This window comes from Lepisosteus oculatus, chromosome 29, assembly GCF_040954835.1.
Source record: "Lepisosteus oculatus isolate fLepOcu1 chromosome 29, fLepOcu1.hap2, whole genome shotgun sequence".
In the NCBI taxonomy this organism is placed as follows: domain Eukaryota; kingdom Metazoa; phylum Chordata; class Actinopteri; order Semionotiformes; family Lepisosteidae; genus Lepisosteus; species Lepisosteus oculatus.
Window position 1 is genome coordinate 6,795,701 of NC_090724.1, and position 24,009 is coordinate 6,819,709.

Below are 24,009 nucleotides of genomic sequence, written 5' to 3' on the forward strand. Positions count from 1 at the left end.
CTCCTGTCGAAATCCCGCTCCACAGGGCTCGCTGTGCCGAGAAATTGTCGAAGAAAACTCTTCTCTCAGGCTGGGTGTGGTTCAGCAGAGTCCTTTATTCACGCGCATGGAGAGGATACAATCATACAGATCTGAGAGCAGCCTCTCAGTGATGATGGCAAAGGTATTGGGTTTTATACAGAAAATTCAGGGTCGCTTTGTAGAGAGAAAAACAACTCCTAATATGGACATTTAGAATGAACTAATTACACGTCTTTGTAATTGACCACTTTATTCCTAAGAGGCAATTTTACCTTTTATATAGACAAAAGGAAATTGAACTAGACATTCTGTGGTTACAGCATAAGCATCAAAAGGTCAAATAATGTGATTGCTATTATCCTTTCATACTGTTGCTAGGTAGAAAAGGCAATAGTTACTATTTGATACATTAAAAAAGGTAAATGCTAAAATTGTTCCTCAGAGGCAGGAGTGTTTCAGGTATTAAAGCCCTCCTCCTCAGGCCTGTGAACCATGAGCAAGAGTCACAACAATCTTCCTTCTTCAAAGCTGCAGATGACAGAGAAATGCTGGAAGCTACTTTAAAAACTGTGAGCCCCCCCCAGAACAGTTTGAAGATGCTAGTTCAATCCATCAGGGAGTCGGGGAGGTGCCATCTGAGCGGCAGGCGCAAGTTCAGGGCTGTTTCCACACGGGGCGACCCGCCAGGGCATGGATGACAAAGAAAATCGTTGTGACCGGCCCTGAGACGCAGTCGAGGCAAATTCTGCTCCACCACACCACGCCGCCGTCTCCAGCTTGGCAAACATAGGGGAAGAGAACAGCAGCCTGTGTGTTTCAGCCCATTGCGTTGGGCGACACATTGTGTCCGATACATTCTACAAACATTCTACTGCATGTGTAAAACACCCAACAGGCTAATTAATTCAATTACTGTAAAAGCAGATTTGTTTTTTTATCATGGACGGAAGCTTTTCCACTAGCATGTACCTTGTGAAACCATTTACTTTAATCCTTCCTAGTGCCGATTCCCTATTCTGCGTCACACATCTTTTCCTGACTAGGCCCCAGGAGGCGGAGGTCGTCGGAGCCGAGCCCTCTCCTTGCATGCCAGTCAGGGAGCCAGTATCTTCTCTGTGCTGCATTAAGGGTTGCTACCTTAGTCATTTTACCTTTTATATTTGTTCCCGTTATGTGGAACTCTCCCACCGTCCATCCCACAAAACCCCACAACACAACTGGGAGAAATCTCTCAAACTTTAGACGCTGATTTTTTTTTTTTAGAAAAAAGGATTTTATTAAAATTGAGTAAAGCAGTACAGAGATGCACAATGTTCAAACACTAGAGTTTCACAGCACACTGCAGAATGTCAACACGGAAGAGTAGCTGACACTGAAGATGAGGAAAAAATAAATAAAAAACACAGAAAAGAGGAAAGGAAGGAATAATCCATCAGTCCACACCAACACTCTTGACCACATGACTTCTGACTTCTCATTTCCTTGGTTATTGCAAAATGATTGAAAAGAGAACATTGTCTCTGCAGCTGAACTGGAGTTACACAGAGTCTACAAAAACACCTCCCACACACATTTTTATATTCTAGTTTTCTAAACATTTTTTTTGTTCACTTCAGTGCTGATGTCCTTTAACCCAGAAATCCCACCTCTATTAAGGCAGGGATGGGCACGATACTCAAAGGGCACAACACCTTGAAACAGATCAACTTTATTTTATTTTTTTACATAACTAGTATTTGAAATCACTGAATATGAAAAGGAAAGTTATCTTACCTGCAGAAATGTAGGCTAATATGTCTCTCACACAAAACATTTTAATGCAGCCATCTGGCCACTTTATCTGACAGCTATACAGTAGCTCATATTATGTTGACACCTGAAACCACTCTTTGACATGACTTTTTCACTTATATGCAAACTGTCCCAGAACTGTACACTAACAAAAGAATCAGTGAAAGAGTCTGTCCTCGCATGCAGCGATCCGCAACAGGAAAGAATTTTATCTACAAGAATGACAGATGAGAGCTCAGGTGAACTTACAGTTCAAGATAAATCTAACTATTAGCTTTGGAATTTTATTTTTCTCTATTTTCCATAACAAACCGAGTGAATGAACAATGATTAAACAGATTCAATAAACATAGTACAATTTTATGTTTACAAACTCTTAGAATGAACGGCCTTTTGAAAAACATTCAAGATTTCACAGGCTCTCACGCAGACAGTGGTATTTGGAGGATCACCAATATTTCTTTGAGTTAGAAGCTCAGCTGTGCCCCACTGTGTTTTCAGCTTACGACCCAAAGACATGGATAAGAGAGGCATCATTTCTCATGCGTGATAAGCTGAACTGATGGTACGCTGAGTGTCATCTGATCTGATACAATGAGCAACACAGGACAAGTAAACCCCTCGCCTTAGGAGAGAGCCAGGAATCACAACTATCGAAACACTGCACACAAATTCAAGCCTACAAGACCTCAAGTGTCTGATCCTATCAGTACGATAACAGAAGCCACAGAGTCCTAAGAAGCTGCTGCTTCAATGGATTTAAGAGGACATCAAACTGAAGGCAACTCCTAATTTATGCAAGTGACCTAACATCCCACTGGCTTATAAATTAACTCTTGCTTTCCAGATTAATCCACTTTAAAGTTCCTTTGCCTTCCCGATCACCGTCCTCTCAGCTGGTGTTCCACAGCTACCTGTGTTCAATGGCCTATCAATATTTTTCCGCACCGATCAATAAACCTTGAATCCGCAGCACGCCACAGAGTGCAATTTGTGTTCAAGCTCATTCTTGAAAATCACAAGCCTTTTTCATGCATCCTCAAAAAAAGAAAAGCATTACTTATTTTGATCAAATGATTTACTCCCGGTAAAGAGCATTATAAAAGCCTCACGTGAAACTCCCCTCTCCCCAGCCTCATGCTGCCTCGATTCCCATCAGTTCTAAAACAGAAGGAGCATCTTACAGCACAAAGAGACTCATGCTTCTGGAAACATCAGCGTTCATTGCACTTGCCTGACAGGTGTAAGAAAACGCCTCTGGGGACCAGCTAGTCCCACCACAAGTGTCCCAGATCTGACCAGAATGCTGTGAGATGGAGCCCGACACACTGCAAATTAATCAGCTTTGAATATTTGGGGAAACATAAGGTTTTCATATTTTGTTTTAGCTTAGTTTATGAACCAAGATAAGATTATTTTCAGTTTCACAAGAGACATTTTAGACTCTTCTGCTATTACGTGATGCATATTGGGCTGTCTCAGTTAAGATCCTGTTGTTATGTCGTCTTTACAAGGGCCAATCAGTCAGCTGAGCACTGAATTGGACCAACTGTGCACTTAATGAGTAAAAATGAATACCCCCTAGGTTTCTACTCAGTGTTCCCAATGCATCCTGCCCCAGAACTTATATAAAACTCCACCCTCCCACTCACAAATAGTTTAGACTGTAACTGCACAAGGTTCACTTTAAGACACACTACCAAGTGTCCCAAGTGGTCAAGTGATTTGAGTTCTTCAGAACACTGTTACAGGTACAACTGCAACTCTAGGAAGGCTGCAGGGTATGGGGCACTGGGGATTAGGTTTAGCGTAGCAGAAGGGTGGTTCTGCAGCGCCACGAACACGTCCTCGAACTACAGCTCTGGTGTAAGATGCACTGACACAAACCGAGGCTCTGCTGAGACCCCGAGACGAAAGCACATGGTTTCAAACTCTCACCTTCAAGCAACACACCAACAGGAGGGCATGCTTGTTTTCTGCATACACAATATCATCACTGGGCGAAGAAGGGATTTTTATACTTTTTTTCCCCCTTTTTTTTGTAAAGCTTATAATGCAGTATTAGCAACTTAATTCACAAGAACATCGATAATAATACCTAGGGAGCAATATTCATAAAATCTTTTCCACCATTTCCATACTGTATCATAAATCTATTCCAGTTTTAATTTTACAATTAAAAACACGAGACAATGAAGTTGTGTGGTGTCAAAACATGTCAGACATCAAACGCAAGGATCTCCTATTGTGGTACAGTACTTGAAATTAGGAGCTAGTTTTTCCCCATTTAAAAAAAAAACAGTTTTATGAATATGGAAAAGGGTGTCTAAATAACACACACATTTCAAGGTTTTCAAGGCTCTTCAGAAAACTACACAAGATATGTACATCACATTAAGTAGAAATACTGTATGTCCAGAGTCTAATGTCTGGTTTTTGTTTGTCCTGTAAGGAAATGATCATTTACAACTGTTGGAAAGGTCTCAAGATGACAGTCCGTGTTTCTTCAATGTCTGCCAGAAAAGTGAAAGAATGTGAAATTTAAATGAGCATGTACAGTAGCACAGTGAGGTCAGGAGTCATTTGGTGGTGTGGGCACCACTGACATTATTACTTGAAGGAATAGGAGGACAATGGGAATGATATCAGAGAGTATTTTTGGTTGTATTCATTCCAGAGTTCAAAATTCTGGCTGACTGAGCAGTCTGACTGGCAGACGAAACCACTGAGCATCACACTGTTAATGTAAAATGCAGTGTGCAGGTGGGTTTACAGTTGCTATGAATAAGACACAATGTGAATCCAAAGCTTTTTAGTGGGTTAAAGGTACAGAGCATAAAGCGTAGCATCTACTGTAATAGCTCCATTCCAGCAGGCAGCTGAAAGACAGGTTTTATAATGACTTTGGATAGAATGACTAAAGAGACATGGGTTCATGGGCAGCTACTGTTACCCATGTTGCCAAGGGTACAATATTGATTACGGTTAATAATTCTGCTGTCTCACAGTTAGCACACGCACTGTAGTTGACATTAATTTACTGTCAGCGCATGGCATTATACTTGACTGTGTTCCAGATACTGCAGGAACACATTTACCTGAGTTATTTTCAATTTGAAACTGAGGCATTGACCTTGAAATAAGGGCATAAGGGTTATTGTAAAACCATTAGAGGTCATTTCAAAATTTGTCAAATTTGAGGCTGTACTGTATTTTCAAGCACCATAATTGCTAAGGCCAATTTGTTTTGTGATGGTGCAGAGCCTAATACTAAGACAGGATTAGCCGGGAGAAACTGGCAGTGCCTGTAACACAACAGTAGATTTGTGCTCCTCAGCAGAGCGACCGGGGCGCCTTACTGGGAGGTGGGGTTGTTCATGCTGGTGTCACATCCCAGTATCTCAAGACGGCTTTGCAACTCTCAGCTGGCTTTGGAAGCAGGGCTTATACCCCAAGCCGAGCTGCAGCTACGATAAAAAGCTCCTTGTTATGTGGATAGGAAGCTGTATTGACTTAGCGGCAGGATAATCATGGTAGAATGAATTTATCAAAATGAGGGCAGACTATGAAGAAAGGGGTTTCAGAATCAGGGTGGCAAGACAGAGACTAAATATTAAAAGCTGCACTTAGAACAATCCACTGCCAGTAGGACTGAAGGATGAACAGGGCTGTTATATTAATCCCTTCAACTCGGATTTTTGACCTACTACACTTTCTCTATTTAAACTTTCTTTTTTCAATTCAGGTTTTTACATCCAGTTAGTACTTAACAGGAGTACTGTACACATCAAGTCAAAAAGGAAGAGTTGCAGTCAGGACTGCATATAACGTAACATTCATTCCATCATTAAATGAATATCATGTCTTACTGCTACTACCTTACTAGACAGAACGCAAGTTCAACAAGGGCCAGTATGGCTGTTTTCCATACCTTGTTCACACTTGTTTCAATAGATGTAAATGCCCCAGTAGTGTCAAAAAGCTGCTGAAACAGACTCTGTTTCATTTGCCCTATTAAATAAAAGCTCTCTTACATAGTATGCAGTTTGTACTGTGAAGTACTTTGTACCTAATGAACTCCAAAATACAAAAACACTGCAGTGCAATCAAATTTATTTTGCAGAAATACCGATATAGAGTTTTGTTTGTGTTACTGCTAGATCAGACAGGATAAACATGATCTGTAAAAGGAAGCCTGACCCTGCCTGATCTTGAGCATCAGCTGACTTCAAATACTGGGCCTCTAGGCACGCCGGATGACAGTCATTGGTGACCCCAGAGGGCACTGTGCCTACTGCGTTTATATCCTCATTCATGTAATTAAGGTTCGCAATTAGCAGCCACTTCATCAGCTGCTTGGCTCTTTCTCTCCAAACGAATCGCCCTCAGAGTGTCTAAATTTGTGAAAAGTCTGTCAATTAAAACCTGGCTGCAAAAGATCACTGGGCAAGATGCCAGCCTCTTATACAGGACTGGGAGTGGGGCACTGGTTACCAGTCAAAACTGTGCAGTGAACCATAGACAAGCATTCCTGTATCATGGGTAAGTGAGGCTAACAAATCAAGGAATGGCAAACGTATCCTTATTCAAAAATGTCCAGTCCTTGAATTTCAAGGAAAAATTGGAGTCAACTAACCCTAAAAAGACAGATAAGCATTCTGTTGAAACAAACTGTAGCACACCAGCACCAAATAGCACCATAACGACAAGAGCAAACACAAAGAATCCCCCCACACCTCCTTCTGCTCATTTTAAGAGATGGGGACCTGGAAAGACACCCGTGGAAATCTATGAAGTACCCACTGCGCCCTGACACCACGCAGTGTACCCCGCTCTCTGGCAGGTACTCTGAAATTCTATTTCGACCCAAGAGCACAATCAGCAGAAGGTTGCATTATGCAAAAATGAAATTTAACTGTTGCCTGGTGAATCATCTCAGGGTGTAATCTGCCTTACCCCCACTGCTCTGGATCGCCATGACTGTATTGGATTAAGCAGTTATTGAAAACAGATGAGTGGGTGTTGAATAGTTCTACTTTTAAAAGGACAACAGCTGGAGTGCATTACGAGAGGCCTATAAGCTTCTGTCCTGGTCAGCCTCTTCTGCACTGAGGGTCATCAGGGGTGCTGTCGCAGTCAAACAGGGGGTTTGTGAAGAGCCGTGCTGACCATGTCTGTGCCCTGCCTGGCCCGTCTTGAGCACTGCTATGTTTCCATGACCACACTGCCAGGGAAGGAGCTGACCTTTGCATTGGTCACGACTGGAACGCTTTCTTATTTCACTGTCTGATCAGCAGGTTCCTGGCTGCAAACGGTTCAAACACCCATCAAGGCCATGACATCTGGCCCAGTCCCCTTCCAGCCATAATGAACACAGGCTTCCCGTGTGTGACATAGAGCGGTAGGCCAGCAGACCTGCTGCACACTGGCTGGACTCCCAGCATGATGGAGTGAGTTTGCTTCTTCACCAAGCACAGCACTGGCCTAAGCACAGAGGACAAACACCTTTCAATCTTGGCTTAGGCAACAACAGGTTACTGTATGTTCTGGTTCTGAGCACTAAGCACAGGTACACCTAAGGTCTCTCAAACTATTTCTGTGACCATATTATACTGTTTTAGGCACTACATGTAATTGAACATGTATTAGTTACACACACTGTCCAGCTTTATTAAAACGAACGAGCGCATCCCTACACACCCCCAAAATACAGTGCTGGCGCACATGGACAATCTACCAGATTTTGCTTTCATCATCTCTGGTCCACAGAGAGCAAACCGTTACATCAAAGATTGCCTGCACAGAGCCTGTGCTCTGTTCCACATATCGGACTAGATAACTGCAATATTCAACAGAAGTGCACAGAGCTCACTTCAAAGCACAGATCCGTCTCTGTAACACTAAACCTATGGGTGTCTGATGACTGACAAGGGCTGGAATGATAACCTCTATTCATTAATTAACCATGCTTAAGCAAAAAAAAAAGATGGCTTGTACTGATATCATTCTGTTTCTCTTTTTTACATGTCCTTGCCATTCACAAGGTGGATAAAGTCTGCCATTAAAGAGAGACAGCGGTGGATGGGTTTGGGGGGGCGGTAATCTCTTTACACACCAGGCAGGGAGATAAGAGCTGCAAGCTGCACTGCTCGTTTTCTTAGCCAGTCTGAAAAAAAAGAGCCGGCACACAGACTGCTTCTGCTGAAGGAGACATGAGGCAATGCAGACGCGTTAATCCTAATACAGCCTGCAGGACCAACTTTCTCTCCGGATTCTGTATGCACCAGGATTACTTTCAATACATCACATCGCACTGTTTGTCTTCCATTACCATTAATCTCCATCTCCACTGATGAGGTCATTCTCACAAGCAGCCTGCTAAACACCAGTCTACCCCAACAGCACCCGCACTCTCGCCATCTACCCTGGAAATGAATTTGCTCAAAATCACCGATTGTTTATTTCTCTCTCTCCCTCAGATGCCAGATGAATTATTTCCAGACAATATATCATCGCAGGGAAATGCTTGAAGCCCTGGCATCTAGAAAAGTCTTGCCTGTGTACAGTGCTCTGTCTTATTTATAGACTCCTTTCCTAAAGACATAGAGCTCGACTGCCTGTTATAAAACGCAGTGCAGCACCCAAAGGCTTCTGCAAATAGCTTGTCATCTTCAGTTTTGATGTAGTGCGAGAGTTTCCACACAGCAGCCGCCAAGGATCCAAAGAGCTTTTGTCTTGCTGACAGAAACCGACAAGGCTCTGGCTCCAGGGTGGGTAGCAGGACGTTGCCCTTGGCTTCGGATAAAAAAGGCCAATAGCTGAGGGGAAACGGGGTCGGAGAAAGGACGCGAGTGTCTCAAAATAAGAGGTAAGGTGTCTGCTTTGAGTCTAGATTTGTGTGAAGGAAGGAAAATTGGAACAGGGTCGGAGATGCTGAACTAAAGTTGTAATATTTTCTGCGCCGCCTCTCAAACCTGCAAGAGGGTTAAACTCTCAGCAGAAAAAAAAAGAAAGGTTTTAGAACTATCAGTGGAAGGAGACACATTACGGAGCATGCCATTCCGAAGAAAATACCGCAGGACTGTGTAGGGGGGAGGAAACCTCTTGTTTGTAGGAAAAAAACTTTGAGAACAAGGAAATCGAACTTTTTGGAAATGGATTCCATAACGCACAAGAGCGGTTAATGGGAAAGCACCATGCAGAGTCTCCACTGACTCCTACCCTGGCCTCCATGTGTTGACATGGATGCCCATCTCCCAGCTTTTGCACGACACAATCCTAAAATCCCATAGCCCCGTTGAAAGCTCTTCCCATATTTGATCTGCCTCCTTCTAGAAATAAAAGCCCGTGCTTCCAGTGTCGGCCCAGGAAAGTGAAAATCTATATGCTCATTCATCACATTCATGAATAAGGCTTCCAGCTTCGGACACCATTGTGAAATTATCAGTAGTTATTCAGCAAAGGTATGTGGACGCCACCGTACCCAAATAAATATTGTTCAAATAAGAAGAGGACCTAGTTAAAAGGAACATTTTTTAAAAATGAACGTAACATTTTTCAGAAAACGTTACGCTTGACTGGAGGTTCAAACAAAACTGTGTACTCCTCCACCGTGGCGATTTTCACACAACACTTACGACAGCGCAGCAGATATTTACAAATGACTTCGTTATCAAAACCCCAAAGCAAACGAACAAGAGCAACACAAGAAAAAAGGTAAACAGTGAAACATATTAGAAAATCTGAAACAATTTGCAGTTTTGGGGGAAGGTGGGGGGGGGTTTGAACACACAAGATAAAATACAGAAATCCCATAACGGGGGTGGGGGGGGTGGGGAGGGGGTACGTACAGTTATGGGGAGAAGGGAGAAAGAAAGAGAGTGAGGGCCCGAGAGGAGGGGGGATCAGGTATGTTATTGTCTCTCAGTGTGGCCCAGCGAGGGTCACCCGAGCCTCAGTGTCGAGTACGAGGCTCCCTCAGTCCCAGCAGCCTCGTCTGGGGGGAGGAGAGAGCCGGTTGCCGGGTGGCGGTGGGAGGGGCTGCTGAGTCTGGCGAGTGTGGCGGCAGCTCTGCTTCAGAAGTGGCCGCGGCTCTCCTCCCCGGCCCGGTGCCCCCCGGCCGCGTGCTTCCTGTGCTTCCTGCGCTCTCGCCGGGACTTGTGGTGGTGGCGCCGGGAACGGTGGCCTCTCCGCGCTGCAGGCCCGGGGGGGGGGGGGTGTGGAGGAGAGAGAGAGACACACACACAGCCGGTCACTCCACTGATAAGCTCCTGCGCCAGGCTCGTGTCAGGCTCGGGCCAGGCTCGGAACAAACTCAGGTCGGGCTCGGGCCGGGCTCGGAACAAACTCAGGTCGGGCTTGGGCCGGGCTCGGGCCAGGCTCGGAACAAACTCAGGTCGGGCTCGGGCCAGACTCGGAACAAACTCAGGTCGGGCTCGGGCCAGGCTCAGGCCTGACTCGGGTCGGGCTCGGGCCAGGCTCGGGTCGGGCTCGGGCCCGGCTCAGGCCTTAAAAAAACAAAACAAAACTTACGACAGCGCAGCAGATATTTACAAATGACTTCGTTATCAAAACCCCAAAAACCAGGTGGATGCTGCACATTGGTGGTGGTGGAGGGGAGTCACCATTACCTGTAAAGCGCTTTGAGTGGAGTGTCCAGAAAAGCGCTATATAAGTGTAAGCAATTATTATTAATTATTAAAACAAAAAAAAGCCTGGCACTTCTCCCTCAGTACCTTCGCTACCAGGTCAAAACTCCCAGATGAGCTGATAGTCAGATCATGGTAGGTGTAGCTGGATGTGTTGTTGTTCAGTGTGAAGTGGTGCTGGTTTCCCTGTGGTCTGGCTTTCTTCTGGAAGACCATGACTCTGGTCTTGTCCAGATTGACTGTCAGCCCCCAGGTCTGACAGTACTGCTGACACACTCTCACACAAGGAAGGGCTGTAAGAATTTAAATGCAATGTTTCATAACGCTGGGGAGTCTGGTATTGACCCCAAGCACAAAGAGTGCCGATTCATGGGAAATCACATTCTGAGCTTTAGATATTCAAAAGGCGGGGGGCGAGGGGGATACAAACTTGAAGTTTGTATGACTATTCGAGTAGCTGCCCGTGCTATAGACACAGGCCTTATGTTTGATGTGTCACTTTGCTGTGCTCGGTACCTTCAATCACAATGAGAATCATTCAAAGTGAGCTGGGGATGTGCTGAGGGGTGTATTCACACAGTGGAAGACATAGCATTGGGAGAGGAAACCCTGCACACCTAAGGCAAATGGGACTTACGTAGACAAAAGGTAAAAATGAATCGCTTCTGCTTGCTCTACTTTGTTGTTTCCCTCATCACGAGCGTTACTCGAAGCAGCAGTAGTGGCAGAAACAACACTGATAGTAGCAGCAGTAGCAGGTCTCACACATGTCAGCAAAATCATGTCTCTTGCTGATACTGGCTGAATGTTATTTTCTTCCATGTGATCCAAGACTGGGAAATATTGAACCATGGGCCAGTATGGTTGAGTAGTGATTAGAATTGCTGCCTTGCAGGGCTGGGGCCCTGAGTTGATGCTGTCCGTGTGGAGTTTGCATGCTCTCCCTGTGTTCGTATGGGTTTCCACCAGGTGCTCTGGTTTCCTCCCACAAACCAGAGACATACTGGTAGGTTAATTGGCTTCTGTGTGAGTGTGTGTCTATGTGTGCCCTGCGATGGACTGGTGTCCCGACCCAGGGGTACCCTGCCTTGTGCCCATTGCTTGCTGGGATAGGCTCCAGCTCCCTCATGACCCTGTATTGGAAGAAGAGGTTAGAAAATGGATGCGCGATGTTTTTTACTGCTGGTGAAGAAAGTGGCGTGAAAGCGTTTGTCACACACACAGAACGAGGGCTGCCTTTGAGCTAACAAGGGCAGCTGTCTAACCCAGGACAACATGTGTGACAGTTCACTGAAGTGATTCTGTGACTGTTGCCCCACAGGCAGTCGTACCGCGGCGTGGGGCTGTTCTGGATAGGCTCCCTCCTCGTCAACATGATCGTCTTCGTGCCAGGAATCGTCCTTGGTAAGGAAAGCACCGCGCCCCCGATCTTGGGCAGGCAGCCGCAGGATCAAGGAAAAATAATCCGATCAAACTCTGAATGACACACAGGGTCAGTAGCGTCCGGTCCGATGAAAAAAAATCTCCAACGGGAAAACTGGCCCTGGTGCGAGTGTGTGGTTCTGTGTGTGCCCTGTGATGGACTGGTGTCCCGTCCTGGGTGTACCCCGCCTTGCTCCCGTTGCTTGCTGGGATAGGCTCCAGCTCCCCGCATGACCCTGGACTGGATGACCGGACGGATGGGATGCGTGGAGCTCGGTGGGGGACGACGGCGCCGACTCACGCTTTGTGCAGATGATCTTGGGGTGGTCCCACCTCCCGTTGCTGCGGCACCTGGCGGTGGGGACGTGGCGCTGCAGGAAGCCGTCGGCGCACTGGTACCGCACCACCGAGTGGATGTCGTAGTGCGTCCGCTTCCGGCCGATCAGGAAGGCGTTCTCCACGGTGGGCGGGGCTCCGCACAGCACTGCCGGGGGACAGACAGACGGACATTGCGGTCAAGCTGGGCTCTCGAAAAGATGCCGAGTGTGCACGAAAAACATAAGGAAGGCGGGCGCCTTCAACTGACGGGCACCACGTACTGGCGTGACCCTGACAGTGACTGCACCCCACTGCACAGAAAGAGCACGTAAAAGCTCGCTGCACAGTAAAGAGCAGAGAGAAGAAACAACGTTTCAGCTGTTGAGTCTTCTTTGTACCTGCAGAAGGGCTGGTGTGAAGATGTGAAGGAACCTGACGGGGTCTCAACAGCCAAAACGCTGCGTTTCTTCTTCTTGCGTGTTGTTCAGCGTGACTCGTTGACTTTGCAGCCGACACACACTGACACCTCACGCAGCTTGAATTTGATAAAGAACCTGGTTCGCCCGCGCAGGTACAGTGGTGGTGTACAGGCGTGTATTTCAGACACGGGACTCGCCCGGACTGGACGCATCTCACGCCACACAGCTTTCTGGGTTGTTTCGCCTCTGTTGCAATGCTTGGCAACGGTCAAGTAGACTCAGGCTTGCGAGACTCGAAGACGAGCTCAACAGGAGAAACAAACAGAAATCACAGCATCTCGGCAGCAGGAACGAGAGAAAGCCACTCATCGGGTGAGCCCGGTGATGGGATGGGAGAGGGACAGGCTGAGACTCAAGTATTTCTCTGAAACAGCATTTTCTGCGACGTGGGAGGGCAGAAAATATTTTTTGGGGGAGGACAGGTGGCGGCTTCGGGGGCGAAACTCTGCTCTGCCCGCTGCAGCGCGTTTGAATGTGTGGGGTCTTCCGTTTACCTCTTTTAAGGGAAACTACCACGCTGCTGTTATCTTTTGGCGGCTAGAAAGAATTAGCATTGATGAGCGCATTTCAAACCACGATAAAAGTAAAATGTACACTGTAAATTACAAAATCCCCAATTTACCTCCCAAAATAGACTAAATTTCCAGGTGTGCACAGTGCCATATTCTGCGATTCAGAACTCGGCAAAAACCGTCTGGTGACGTGGAGCGGCCTTATGACATTGTAAACCAGCGGGCTTGTGAATACGTCTCTTTTAATCCAATAGAAATACTGCTCTCGACTTCAGGACGGTTTTACCGATAAATAGAACTTAACAATGCATGTTGATCACGTTGGAAACTTTCTGCTGTGAAATATCTGCTGCATAACCTGTACTTATTTGCTCATACTGTACATCTCAGTACATTAGTCATCACTGGGACTAGTGAGCAGGAAGGGCAGCATCACATCACAATTTGTGGGAGCTTTCGCTCTCGTCCGTAGTGAGACTAGGGTTTTCAACAACATCTTGAGTTACAGCACTTTCACAAAAAATCACGATTTTGTGCTTTGTTTGAAATTTGAGATTTTTCTATGCATGTAATGAATTTATTTTGTTACTGAGATTTAATGAGTGGTCTGAGAAATTGGGACTGCAGTTCCCCTTCAATTGCAAGTATTTCAGGTAACCCCTTTCCTTTGTAAGGGAACATTGAAGCTGGCTTAATTAAGTCATTAAGGTGCAATTAAGCAATGAGGTGTTTGTTGATCAAAGCCCTACAGTGGCACACAGTGTCACCTGCAAGGCCAATCTCGATTTTATTAATGCAATTAAAACGAACCAAAACCCGAAACAAAAACATCAGGCAGGCGATTTCAAAGGCTTGAGCGATTTCTCTCTACTGAAAGGCAATGACATCAATTACATTTCCCTAACATGCTGAAAATTCAAAAAAAACTTTCCACTTGAGTCAAATTCTGGATGATATTTATACTTCTAAAAAGTATTTCAACTGGAAAAGATGCTTAACTGAAAGAGATGTAAAGTTGTTTTTTTTTTAATTGCAGATCAGTTTTTGATCTCTGTGTCACTTGATATTTTTTTTACCTGCTTGTCAAGATAACAGAATTTAAGGCTTTAAAGCCACCGCGGAGAAAAACGTGGCTGTTTATTATTCCACACAAGACCCGTTTTAATTTTTCAAAGAAAAAACAGATTTCTGCGTCTCTGAAACCCGCAACCGTCCCATACATGCAGTACCACACATGGTCCCTAGATGGCACCCTTGTTGCTACAGAACAGCACCATTAGGATTCCTGACTACACCGTCAAATATGGAGACTGACTTGTACAGTAAGGTCCTTGGCTGTATGATGTGATTTTGAGCCTGCAGACTGCAGATGACCAGCAATTAATTTTAAGACAGTGCCTTAATCCCAGGAGCCAGAGATGATCTTCCACAAGGCCCAAATACAGAGCGTTCCCGCCTACGACACATTAGCATTACTCTTTATCAAGCCAGTCAGGAGAGAATGTCATTAATCCAGGAGCTGGATTTCACGCAACATTTGCGGCCAAATTAATCCTAAAAAGAACATCCTGGGATGTCTGTCACACAGACTAATTGTGGGAATCTAGTCAGAATTGATCTGAAAGCACTCGGTAACAGCCTCATGCCCGAGTCCTTCCCAGGTGGCAGGCTCGTCTCTTCTGCTGTGAGTCGGGGTCACAGCTCCATTCATGCTGGGTGCCGGTCAGGGCCTGTGTATGAGGTGGTACAGTACTGCACAGCTGGCGTAAGGGGCTGCTTTAGCAGAGTGTAAAGATCAGATCACTTTGTTGGCCATATACAATTTATTGTATTAGGAATTTGTCTTTCCGCATACCCCAGCTTGCTCTCCATGAGACACACAGACAGGGAGAGAAGCTGGGGGTCAGACCGCAGGGTCAGCCATTTATACGGCGCCCCTGGAGCAGCTGGGGTTAAGGGCCTTGCTCAGGGGCCCAACAGAGTAGGATTCCTCTGCCGGCCGCAGGATACGAACCGGCAACCTTCCAGCCACAGGCGCAGATCCTGAGCCACAGAGCCACCACTCCGCCCTTCTTATTAGGAGGCCATGATGGGTAAAGGCCAGGGGGAAATTTCGCCAGGACGCTGGGGTAACACCCCTACTCTTAGTACCCCTAGTCCCTGGGATTTTAAATGACTGTAAAGAGTCAGGACCTCAGTTTTTTCTTATCCAAAGGACGGCACCTTTTTACAATATAGTGTCCCTGTCACTATACTGGGGCATTAGGACCCACACATACTCCAGAGTGAGCGCCCCCTACTGGCCCCTATTATTAAGGGTGCAACCCCCTGCCACCTGTCTGGCAATGCCCCTGCTCGTGAGTGGTAAGACTTACAGCAAACAGTGATGGAAAAGCACGATTCCAATTATGGGATAATGCCGCACAGGCTTAAACTGCTGAGGGGTCTCTTACCTGGCGCCAACACAAATGGCAGAGCATGCTGGGCCTCGGGATCTTGGGAAGGGAAACTAGAAGATTGAGCGAGATCACGCCCCACGGAGAGAGAGCGAGCCGGACCCGCGCCCATCTGGTGTCGTCATGAACACACACGCCACCCCCCCCGGCTGAGACTGCGGCTTGCCCCCGCCGCACCGGATAACCGCAACGCAAAACCCGGCGGGGTGGGGGAGCAGTTACGTCCCCCGCCTGGTGCCGCTTGCTAAAGCTCTCAGCATCCGCACACGAGGCCTCGATTGTGTGCCCCACCCAGGGCCAGGAAGTCTCCCAGTTCATGAGCTGGGGTTGGGGGCTGGGGGAGGGGGGGTTCATTACCATTTCTGGCAGCGTCTCAGTGTCGCAGTGGCAGGTGGTGCCACACAGGTTAATAGCCAGCTGCCTCCGGGGCAGGAAGACAGCTGGGCTGCCTCTTCAGCAGGAGGCTCCCCCGAGCGACTTTACTGCAGGGGGCCACAGGGGTTGCAGAATGGGACACTGCACCATGCCAGACAGATGTCCTCATAAAATCAACGCTGTGCCCTTTTTTTTTCCCCTCTCCTGAAATAATTGATATATTTTTTTAAAAAGTCCCTTTACCTTTTGATCTGTCGGCTCACACTGAGCCCCGGGACCCGTGAATAGGAAACACTTTTAAATCAGTGAAGTCATGCAGTCGGTGGCTATTCTGTGTCCGGATTCTGCTAAAATAAATAAAATGAGCTCCTGATTTTATGTTCACCGTCCTTTTTCCCCCCCCTAACTTGTGTTTCCATTCATCCTCTGTCAGAAAGCTGCGTATTGCTCCTGGCGAGAGCTGTGGCAAGACAGCCAGAGGTCCAGCTGATCCTGGAAGCACATGTGCAGGGCAGGACTGTGCACGGACACACAAGGAGAGACCACTTTACCCTGCCAGTCTCCGAGAGGTGGGAGGAAACGTGATCAAAAGTAGATGCAAACACAAGGAGAGCTTGCAAATCCCACAACCTTAATTGTCAACACAAAAAATGGTCAAATTCTGTGGTAAGGACAGTCAAACTCCTTTTTGTTTAATACAAATATCTAATTTAAGTTCTATTTCTAGGCTGAGCTCAGTTAGATCTCTATTACCCTGTTTATACTGTACCATACATGTCCTTCACTAGAGTTGCACCTCTCAAAGTTATACCATTCTCCTATTCCGATTTCACTGGGCTTTAGTATGCTTTATTCTGCTTTATGATAGCTCCTCTTAACACAACCTTGTTTTTATTAAGGGCTAGAGCTCTCTGCCTATCTAGAAAGTGAATAAATCTTGACTGGTATATCCCTCACAAGTATAATTATTTCCAATAATTTCTATCTGTGTGCATCACAGTTTCTTGCAAGAGCGGAGGTGTCTAATCTATCTAGGGCAATGTGCTGGACATACGGCTCACTTTACTCTTCCTGCTATGCACTGCTTAAGACAGGCACACCCCGGGCCCTGGGGAGCTCTTAAGCTCCACTGTTATTAAATGGTCTTTTAGAAAATGCAAACGCTGGGACAGAGATGGTCTCCTAGCTCACGCTTTAACAGGAAGTGGTGTTTAAGCATCGATCCATCCATTTTCTAACTGCATTATCCAATTCGGGGTCATGGGGGAGCTGGAGTCTATCCCGGCAAGCAATGGGCACAAGGCAGGGTACCCCCTGGACGAGATGCCAGTCCATCACAGGGAACACTCAGACACACACACTCACACTAGGGCCAGTTTTCCCAGAAGACAATTAACCTCCCAGAATGTCGCTGGACTGTGGGAGGAAACCGGAGCCCCCAGAGGAAACCCATGCAAACACTGGGAGAACATGCAAACTCCATGCAGACAGCACCCCAAGACTTGAACCCAGGGCCCTAGTGCTGTGAGGCAGCAATGCGCCACCTTGCACCACGGCCCTGAAGCAGCCTATTTATTGATCCTCCAGCCCCCTTAACAAACCAGGTTTCCCACCTCCGAGAAATTCCCCATCCAGAAATCAGTGGTTGCTCAAGCCCGCAGGGGGCGCCATTACCTGTGCCTTTCTTGCAGATGTAGGGCAGGTTGTAGTTGCAGGGCACATCGTTCCACTTGCCGTGCTCGTGAGCGATCATCACCACGCAGTCCTCGCCCCCGGCAAAGAAATTATCGGGCTGGTTCTCTCGCCAGTTCTCGTATTGCTGCGAGCCAGAAAGACCAAATCATATTTCAGGCCTTCGTTCTTGAAAGGGGCTTCTTAAAGACTTTCACAGCCTGGACGCTGATGTCTGTGTTAGACTTAAATCACGTGGAATTTCTCTTTAAGATTTAAGCAAATATACTTTTACCACACTGATGGTGACTATAGTTGCAAATACAGGTTGTACTTGTGGTTCGGAGCACCCACTATACTGAGTACTCTGGTAAATGCAGAGGGACCGCCTGTGCAAAACTGATGGTGAAACTCCATTTTTTAAATTAACACCTATTTATTACATGCCTGAAAAAACATGGTTAATGCAGGAAAAACAGAATACCTACATTGCACTGAAATGTTATATGAAAAAAATCATATGAAAGAGACTAAACTACTCTGTGGCCCAAGCAGTTCATGCACAGAACAACCATGTGCCACTATGGCTTGTAGGGTTGCTGTTAGCACCACACGTACAGTACCTGTGTAAAGTTAAGAACATCTGTGTATTAGTCAAATTTCTAACTCTAATCCTACACCGTATCAGCAACCTTCACCTGCAGATAAGTTGCACATAAAATGCACTTAATGTGCATAGACAACCATGCAAAAGCACCATGGGCCTTAGCGTAAGCTGCAGTTCCACAGGAAGACCTGTAGGGGGCGTCTCACCACAGCCATGGTGTCAGTCCACTGGAAGTCCTCCTCCACAGTGCGGTCGTTCAGCCCGATCCAGGCATTCTCGCGGCCCAGCCCTGAAATACAGCGGAGGAGTGAGAGGGAGTGCAGAGTGTGTGTGGGGCACCGTGCATCTGAAAAAAAAACCACAGCTCGCCTGCGACGATCTCGGTCGTGCTCTTTGTATCACAAATCCTTTATTAATACCTTGGATGCAAAACGAAGGCAGCGTCCTCCTCCTATGATTATAATTAGAGATTTAACAAGTTTACCAGTGGGTTCCCTCTAAAGGTTTAGTAAGCCAATCTCCTTATTATAATTAATATCATAATGAGGTGATCAGATTTGTTAGACCCTAACACATCATGAGAGAAAACTTTGTTGCTTATCCCAACCTTGCTTTGTTTGCTGTGCAGCAGATTCACAGCTGAAGCCTGACCTTCTGATTGCTGCTGCAAAAGTTCTCAGGGCTTTGCTGGTGATCACATGGAGCTGCGGTGTTCGATAGGGTTATTGCCAGCCAAAACTGACCGCGTTTCTTCAGCAACACTGTTATTGCTGACTAAACTGGACTGTGTTTTGTCAGCTAGGATGACTGTAGGTCTAATGCATTTGTGAGAAGCTTTTTCGGTGGCATAATTGAATTTCAATGATCCCGTTGCTTATTAACATCGTTATTAGGAACATTAATCTCATTAACGTCCTTAACGTCCTCGGACCATTTACTGCAGGGGTGGAGATGTGCGTTTGCCAGGCAATTAGGCCCACTCCTTTTTTTTCCTGCTGCTGTTGTTTTTGAAACATTCACTAAAAACCAGCTGCATTCTTCGCCTAGGCTTTGCATGTGCTGCACGACTGCACTGACGCCAAGGCGATATCCGAGCAACGGAATCAACAGCGAGACGAACCGGAGAGAATTGCATTTCTGGATCGTTTTCAACTCCTCGCGCTTCATTTCAACCGGGCTGTTTTTCAGAAAGAGAAACATAACACAGCGCAGCTGAAAGAAGAGAAGTCCTCAGATCCCTGAGAAGGAAACGTTCGCCCCCACACAGCGAATGGACAATAAGGAGAGATTCATAACGAGGGATGGGATCTTTGATCTGTCAAACTTTCTTTCTAGTCCTTTTCTCAAGGTGACACTAATACCACATCTTACTGACTCCTGAAGGATCCTAGAGGAAAGCAGATCACAGCTGGAATACACAGGCGGCTTCAGATACTGAGGTACTTGGTGTGCTTCAGAGTAGTGCTATACTCTGTTTTGTTTCCAGAATAGCGCTACACTTTGCTGGGTTCAGGGGAGTGGTATGCAGTGCTGTGTTCAGGGCAGAGCTACACTGTGCTGTGTTCAAAACAGTGCTACATTGTAAAATGTTGAGAGCACTGCTACACTGTGCTGTGTTCAGTGCAGTGGAGAACTGCTACACTGTGCTGTGTTCAGTGCAGTGGAGCAACACTACGCTGTGCTGTGTTCAATGCAGTGGAGTAGTGCTACACATGCTGTGTTCAGTGCAGTGGAGCACTGCTACGCTGTGCAGTGTTCAGTGCAGTGGAGCACTACTACACTCTGCTGTGTTCAGGACAGTGCTATACTGTGCAATGCTCAGAGCACGTGTGTTCAGGGCACCAGGACACTGTGCTGTGTTCAGGGCACCAGGACACTGTGCTGTCGTTAGGACAGTGGTTTGCAATGCTGTGTTCAGTGCTCTGCGCAGTACTACAGTACATTCTGTGCTGCACTACAGTGTGATGTGCTGTACTGTGCTGTCTTCTGTGCAGTGCTATACTATGTTTCTGTCCTGTGTCAGGCTGTTTTTTGTGCTGCACTACAATGCAGTGCGTTTGTGACCGTCGCAGGTCCTGGGTCTCCAGCGTAATGCAACAGGGGAACCAGCCGGGTGAGCTAAAGGAGACCTCCCCCAGCCCAGGCGGCTGAGGTCTCTGCTACGCGCAGTTAGGGCGATGACGTCACCGTGCCCAAACTAGCTCCGCTACACATTCTGTATGGGGCTATGCTATGCTGAAATATCGTGCTGTCCTGTGCTGTGCAGTGCTGGGCTGGGTTAGAAACTGTGCTGTGCTATTCTGCACTGCGTCACACCACATCCGTGCAATAACAGCTGCAACAGACCGTTCACAAAGTCCTGCTCCTCGGGGGTGTGGATGCTGGCCAGGTGCCCGTTGTGCTCTCGGCAGTCCTTCTCCGCGTCCTCCCAGGTGTGCCGGTGGGTGAAATAGCGATAGCAGTGCCCGTGGAACTTCCTCCAGTTGTGCTCACAGCCCTCAGTGTCTGCACAGAACAGAACAGAGCAGACCCCTTAGCCAGCAGAACCCCTCCGTGTTCTCAGGCTCCACTTGCAAAAGAATCTACCCTGCCTTTAGACTCTCTTCTCTGCCAGTTTTTGATTTTCAGTTCTGGTCCAAATAACAATGATCCCTTACACTTTCTGGACACTCCACTTAAAGCTCTTTACAGCTAACGGGGACTCCCCTCCACCACCATCAATGTGCAGCACCTCCCACACCCACACCCACACCCAAAGAAGGCCCTTAGCTGCTCAGTTGTCTCTGCTGGATGAGTTGGGGGAGCTTTCACTGTGTTGGAATTTGTCTTTTCGCACACCCCAGCTTGCTCTCCATGAGACACACAGACAGGGAGAGAAGCTGGGGGTCAGAGCGCAGGGTCAGCCATTTATACGGCGCCCCTGGAGCAGCTGGGGTGAAGGACCTTGCTCAGGGGCCCAACGGAGGAGGATTCCTCTGCCGGCTGCAGGATTTGAACCAGCAACCTCCCAGCCACAGGCGCAGATCCTGAGCCACAGAGCCACCGCTTCCTCACCTACTACTTTAAGGCAATAAAGCCATTATTGGTTGTTAAGAGAGACTTGGCTGGGGGACACATTTGAGCTTCTATTATTGTGAAATAGGAATTCCAGACAATTAAACAACGTTAGTTACAGAACAGAGGTCCTCTGTGGCAGCAGAGAACAACGCTAATTCTCACTGAGGTGCAGCTGAGCCACTTCTGTCTGAGATGCACATAACATACAGTAGCTCCCCTTTAGCCCCAAGCTGCTCAGCAGTTCCCCTGCAACTTTTCCCTCTGTCATATAATATTCCCCGTCAATCCCGAAAGCACTCAGTGATCCTTCTTAATACCAGGTGCAACAAACACGAGGCAGTGGATCTTGTTTAAAAAGCCTATTCTGCCCTGCCTCGTACTTTTTTTTTCGGGCTGCGTCACGCCCGTTTCCTGTTTTTTTTTAAATCGATTACAATACAGTTATAACTCTGAAAACGTATCTTTGCAAGGCTAATACCCCGAAAATGGCCAGAACCCTTAATGGGGAAAACCTGCTTTAGCTCAGGCAGTGTTTGTTAATTATGCCTGGTCAAACACCAGTGCTGGAGGAATATCTTCCTCTCCCCACAGAGGCCGAGCCCCAGCCCAGGCAGCACGTATAATTAGCCAGGAGGCAGGGGAGGTTAACGGTCAATGAAGCCCACCCCGCTGCCCCCCAGATGCGGGCCTGACGAGTGGCGCTTTGAATGCAGAGAGCAAGGCTGCCCCCTTCGCAAATCTGAGGCGACACCTGGCAAATTGGCTGGGCGCAAACTGGCCGGCCCAGCGCTGCTTAGCATGCAGATCGATGCAGGGAAGACAGAGAGGAGAAAGCCCCTGGCAGGGGGAGAGAGGCTGGCAGGAGGCTCTCCGTATGGAGGGCTGTATTTCGAGACACCAGCTCTGGGCGTGTCAATTATAATATCGAAAGCAGTGGCAGATTGTCACAAGTCCCGGAGACGGGGCTTAAAAACAAAAATTGGTTTGGTCATTTTACAACAGATGAAAGCAAATTAAACACTCATTTTTATTGCTACTTTTTTCCCTTTCAGCTTTGGGTGGCAGCATCGGACTAAGGCTTCTCTGGGCCCTGCTGAACTCCAGCAGATCTATAGTCTGTGCGGGTTGCTCTTTTACAGTGTATACAGTACATGCTCAAGACTGTGCCCAGGAATCTGTGCATGTGTTTGTTTGCTGCATGTGTGTCTTTTCATCCCGGACAACAGTAGGGAACAGTGTGCAGCAAATTGCTTTCTGCCCCTGTGCTAGACAGCCAGTGCCTGGAGAAGGGTCACAGGACTTGAGCTCCCCACTGCCTCCCTGCCTACATTTAGATCGGGATGATAGAGCAAGGACAGCATCTGCAACACAGCCACTTAATCTACACACTCCTCCCAGCAGGCAATGCCTCACACAGACACGGTGACGGTGATTCAGAATCTCACTTCAATTTTCACCCAAAGCCCCCCCACACCTCCTCGGCCTTGTGTCTGGGGCCCGAGGCAGGCAGCGTTCGAAGTGGCGCTTAATACCGTGGCCGGCGAATCTGCCAGGTACCCCCCCATTGGACCTGGACTCAGTGCTCTGGGAGCAGAGAGGCCCATCTCCGGCCAAATTGAGTTCAATTACAGAGTCGGGATGAGTGACAGGGAAGCAGAAGTGGGAGGCTGTGCACAATGAGATGCTCTATTGGGTTTTCACACACCATTCCACCTTTTGTCTCCTTTGAGAAATCAGGTTGGCAGCACAGATTTCTGCATCCAGTCCTGGGAATCAATTTCGACAAAAACTGATCCCTGCTGCTGGACATGCAGCTTGTTTAAAGCCACATTAACAGAGATACCTGCCAGACTGGGCCTTTGAACGCAATGCACTGCACAGACATGGGCACGCATGCATTAATATTCATTTTCAGTATGCCACGCCGGAGACAAAACAGCAGTTTAGTTAGTATCAGGCTTGTGAAAACCAGCTCCACCATGCTTCTCTAATGCTCTTTGTCCTTTAATGTGGGATTCTACCAAAAGTCACAATTAGATTTGCTAAGCTGGACATGAGCTCCTATTTGCAAACACAGGGACAATTAAAGCAACTCAAGGCTTTTCAAAGTGCGCAGGGTAGTGCTGGCACAGCGCCCAGGCGGCGTGTCTTGGAGTGCCAGGGAAAGGCCTGGCTACTGTAGGGCTTTGTACCTGACAGATTGTGAGTGAATCTCAGGGGGCTATTTCTATCAAGGAAATGGGCTTAGCAAAAGGGTGGCACAAAACTGCAATTATTCTGTATCTAACCAGCCATCTGCAAGAAGCTGTCTTTGCGATATGCGCAGTCTGCACTGTGTGTGTTACATTTCCCATTGAAACACAGGGACTGTTGCTGGGTGATGAAGTGGCTCCCATTTTTGCCTCTATTCTGATTTCCTGCAAAAAAACCATGTTGTTGTTCTGACAACCTCCCATTCCCTCGATCAGAATGCTGTCCAGCTGAGAAACCGGCAGTTCTCTTGGTATCTTTAACAGAAGCATTTCTCCTATCAATGAGGTAGAGAGGCTCAATGATCTTGTCTCATCTGTAACCTTTTTTTCTATTTGAGTACTTTTCCAATTAAAGTCTTTAACGAGCAACATTTTACAGGCTTTCTGCATTTGTCAGGCT

The 24,009-nt window shown here is 47.2% G+C and overlaps 1 protein-coding gene across 2 annotated transcripts in view; it reads right to left on the bottom strand.

Moving 5' to 3' along the window:
- Positions 1-1,262: 1,262 nt before the first annotated feature.
- ncanb (neurocan b) overlaps positions 1,263-24,009 on the bottom strand; it is a 103,505-nt gene continuing 80,758 nt past the window's right edge. For both annotated transcript variants that reach the window (XM_069185917.1, XM_069185916.1), the window contains 5 exons: positions 20,647-20,805; positions 18,507-18,589; positions 17,697-17,841; positions 12,184-12,366; positions 1,263-10,006 (listed from right to left, as the gene is read on the bottom strand). In XM_069185917.1, the coding sequence (XP_069042018.1) occupies positions 9,888-10,006; positions 12,184-12,366; positions 17,697-17,841; positions 18,507-18,589; positions 20,647-20,805 (689 nt within the window). In that variant the 3' untranslated portion in view covers positions 1,263-9,887. The remainder of the gene's footprint in view (positions 10,007-12,183; positions 12,367-17,696; positions 17,842-18,506; positions 18,590-20,646; positions 20,806-24,009) is intronic.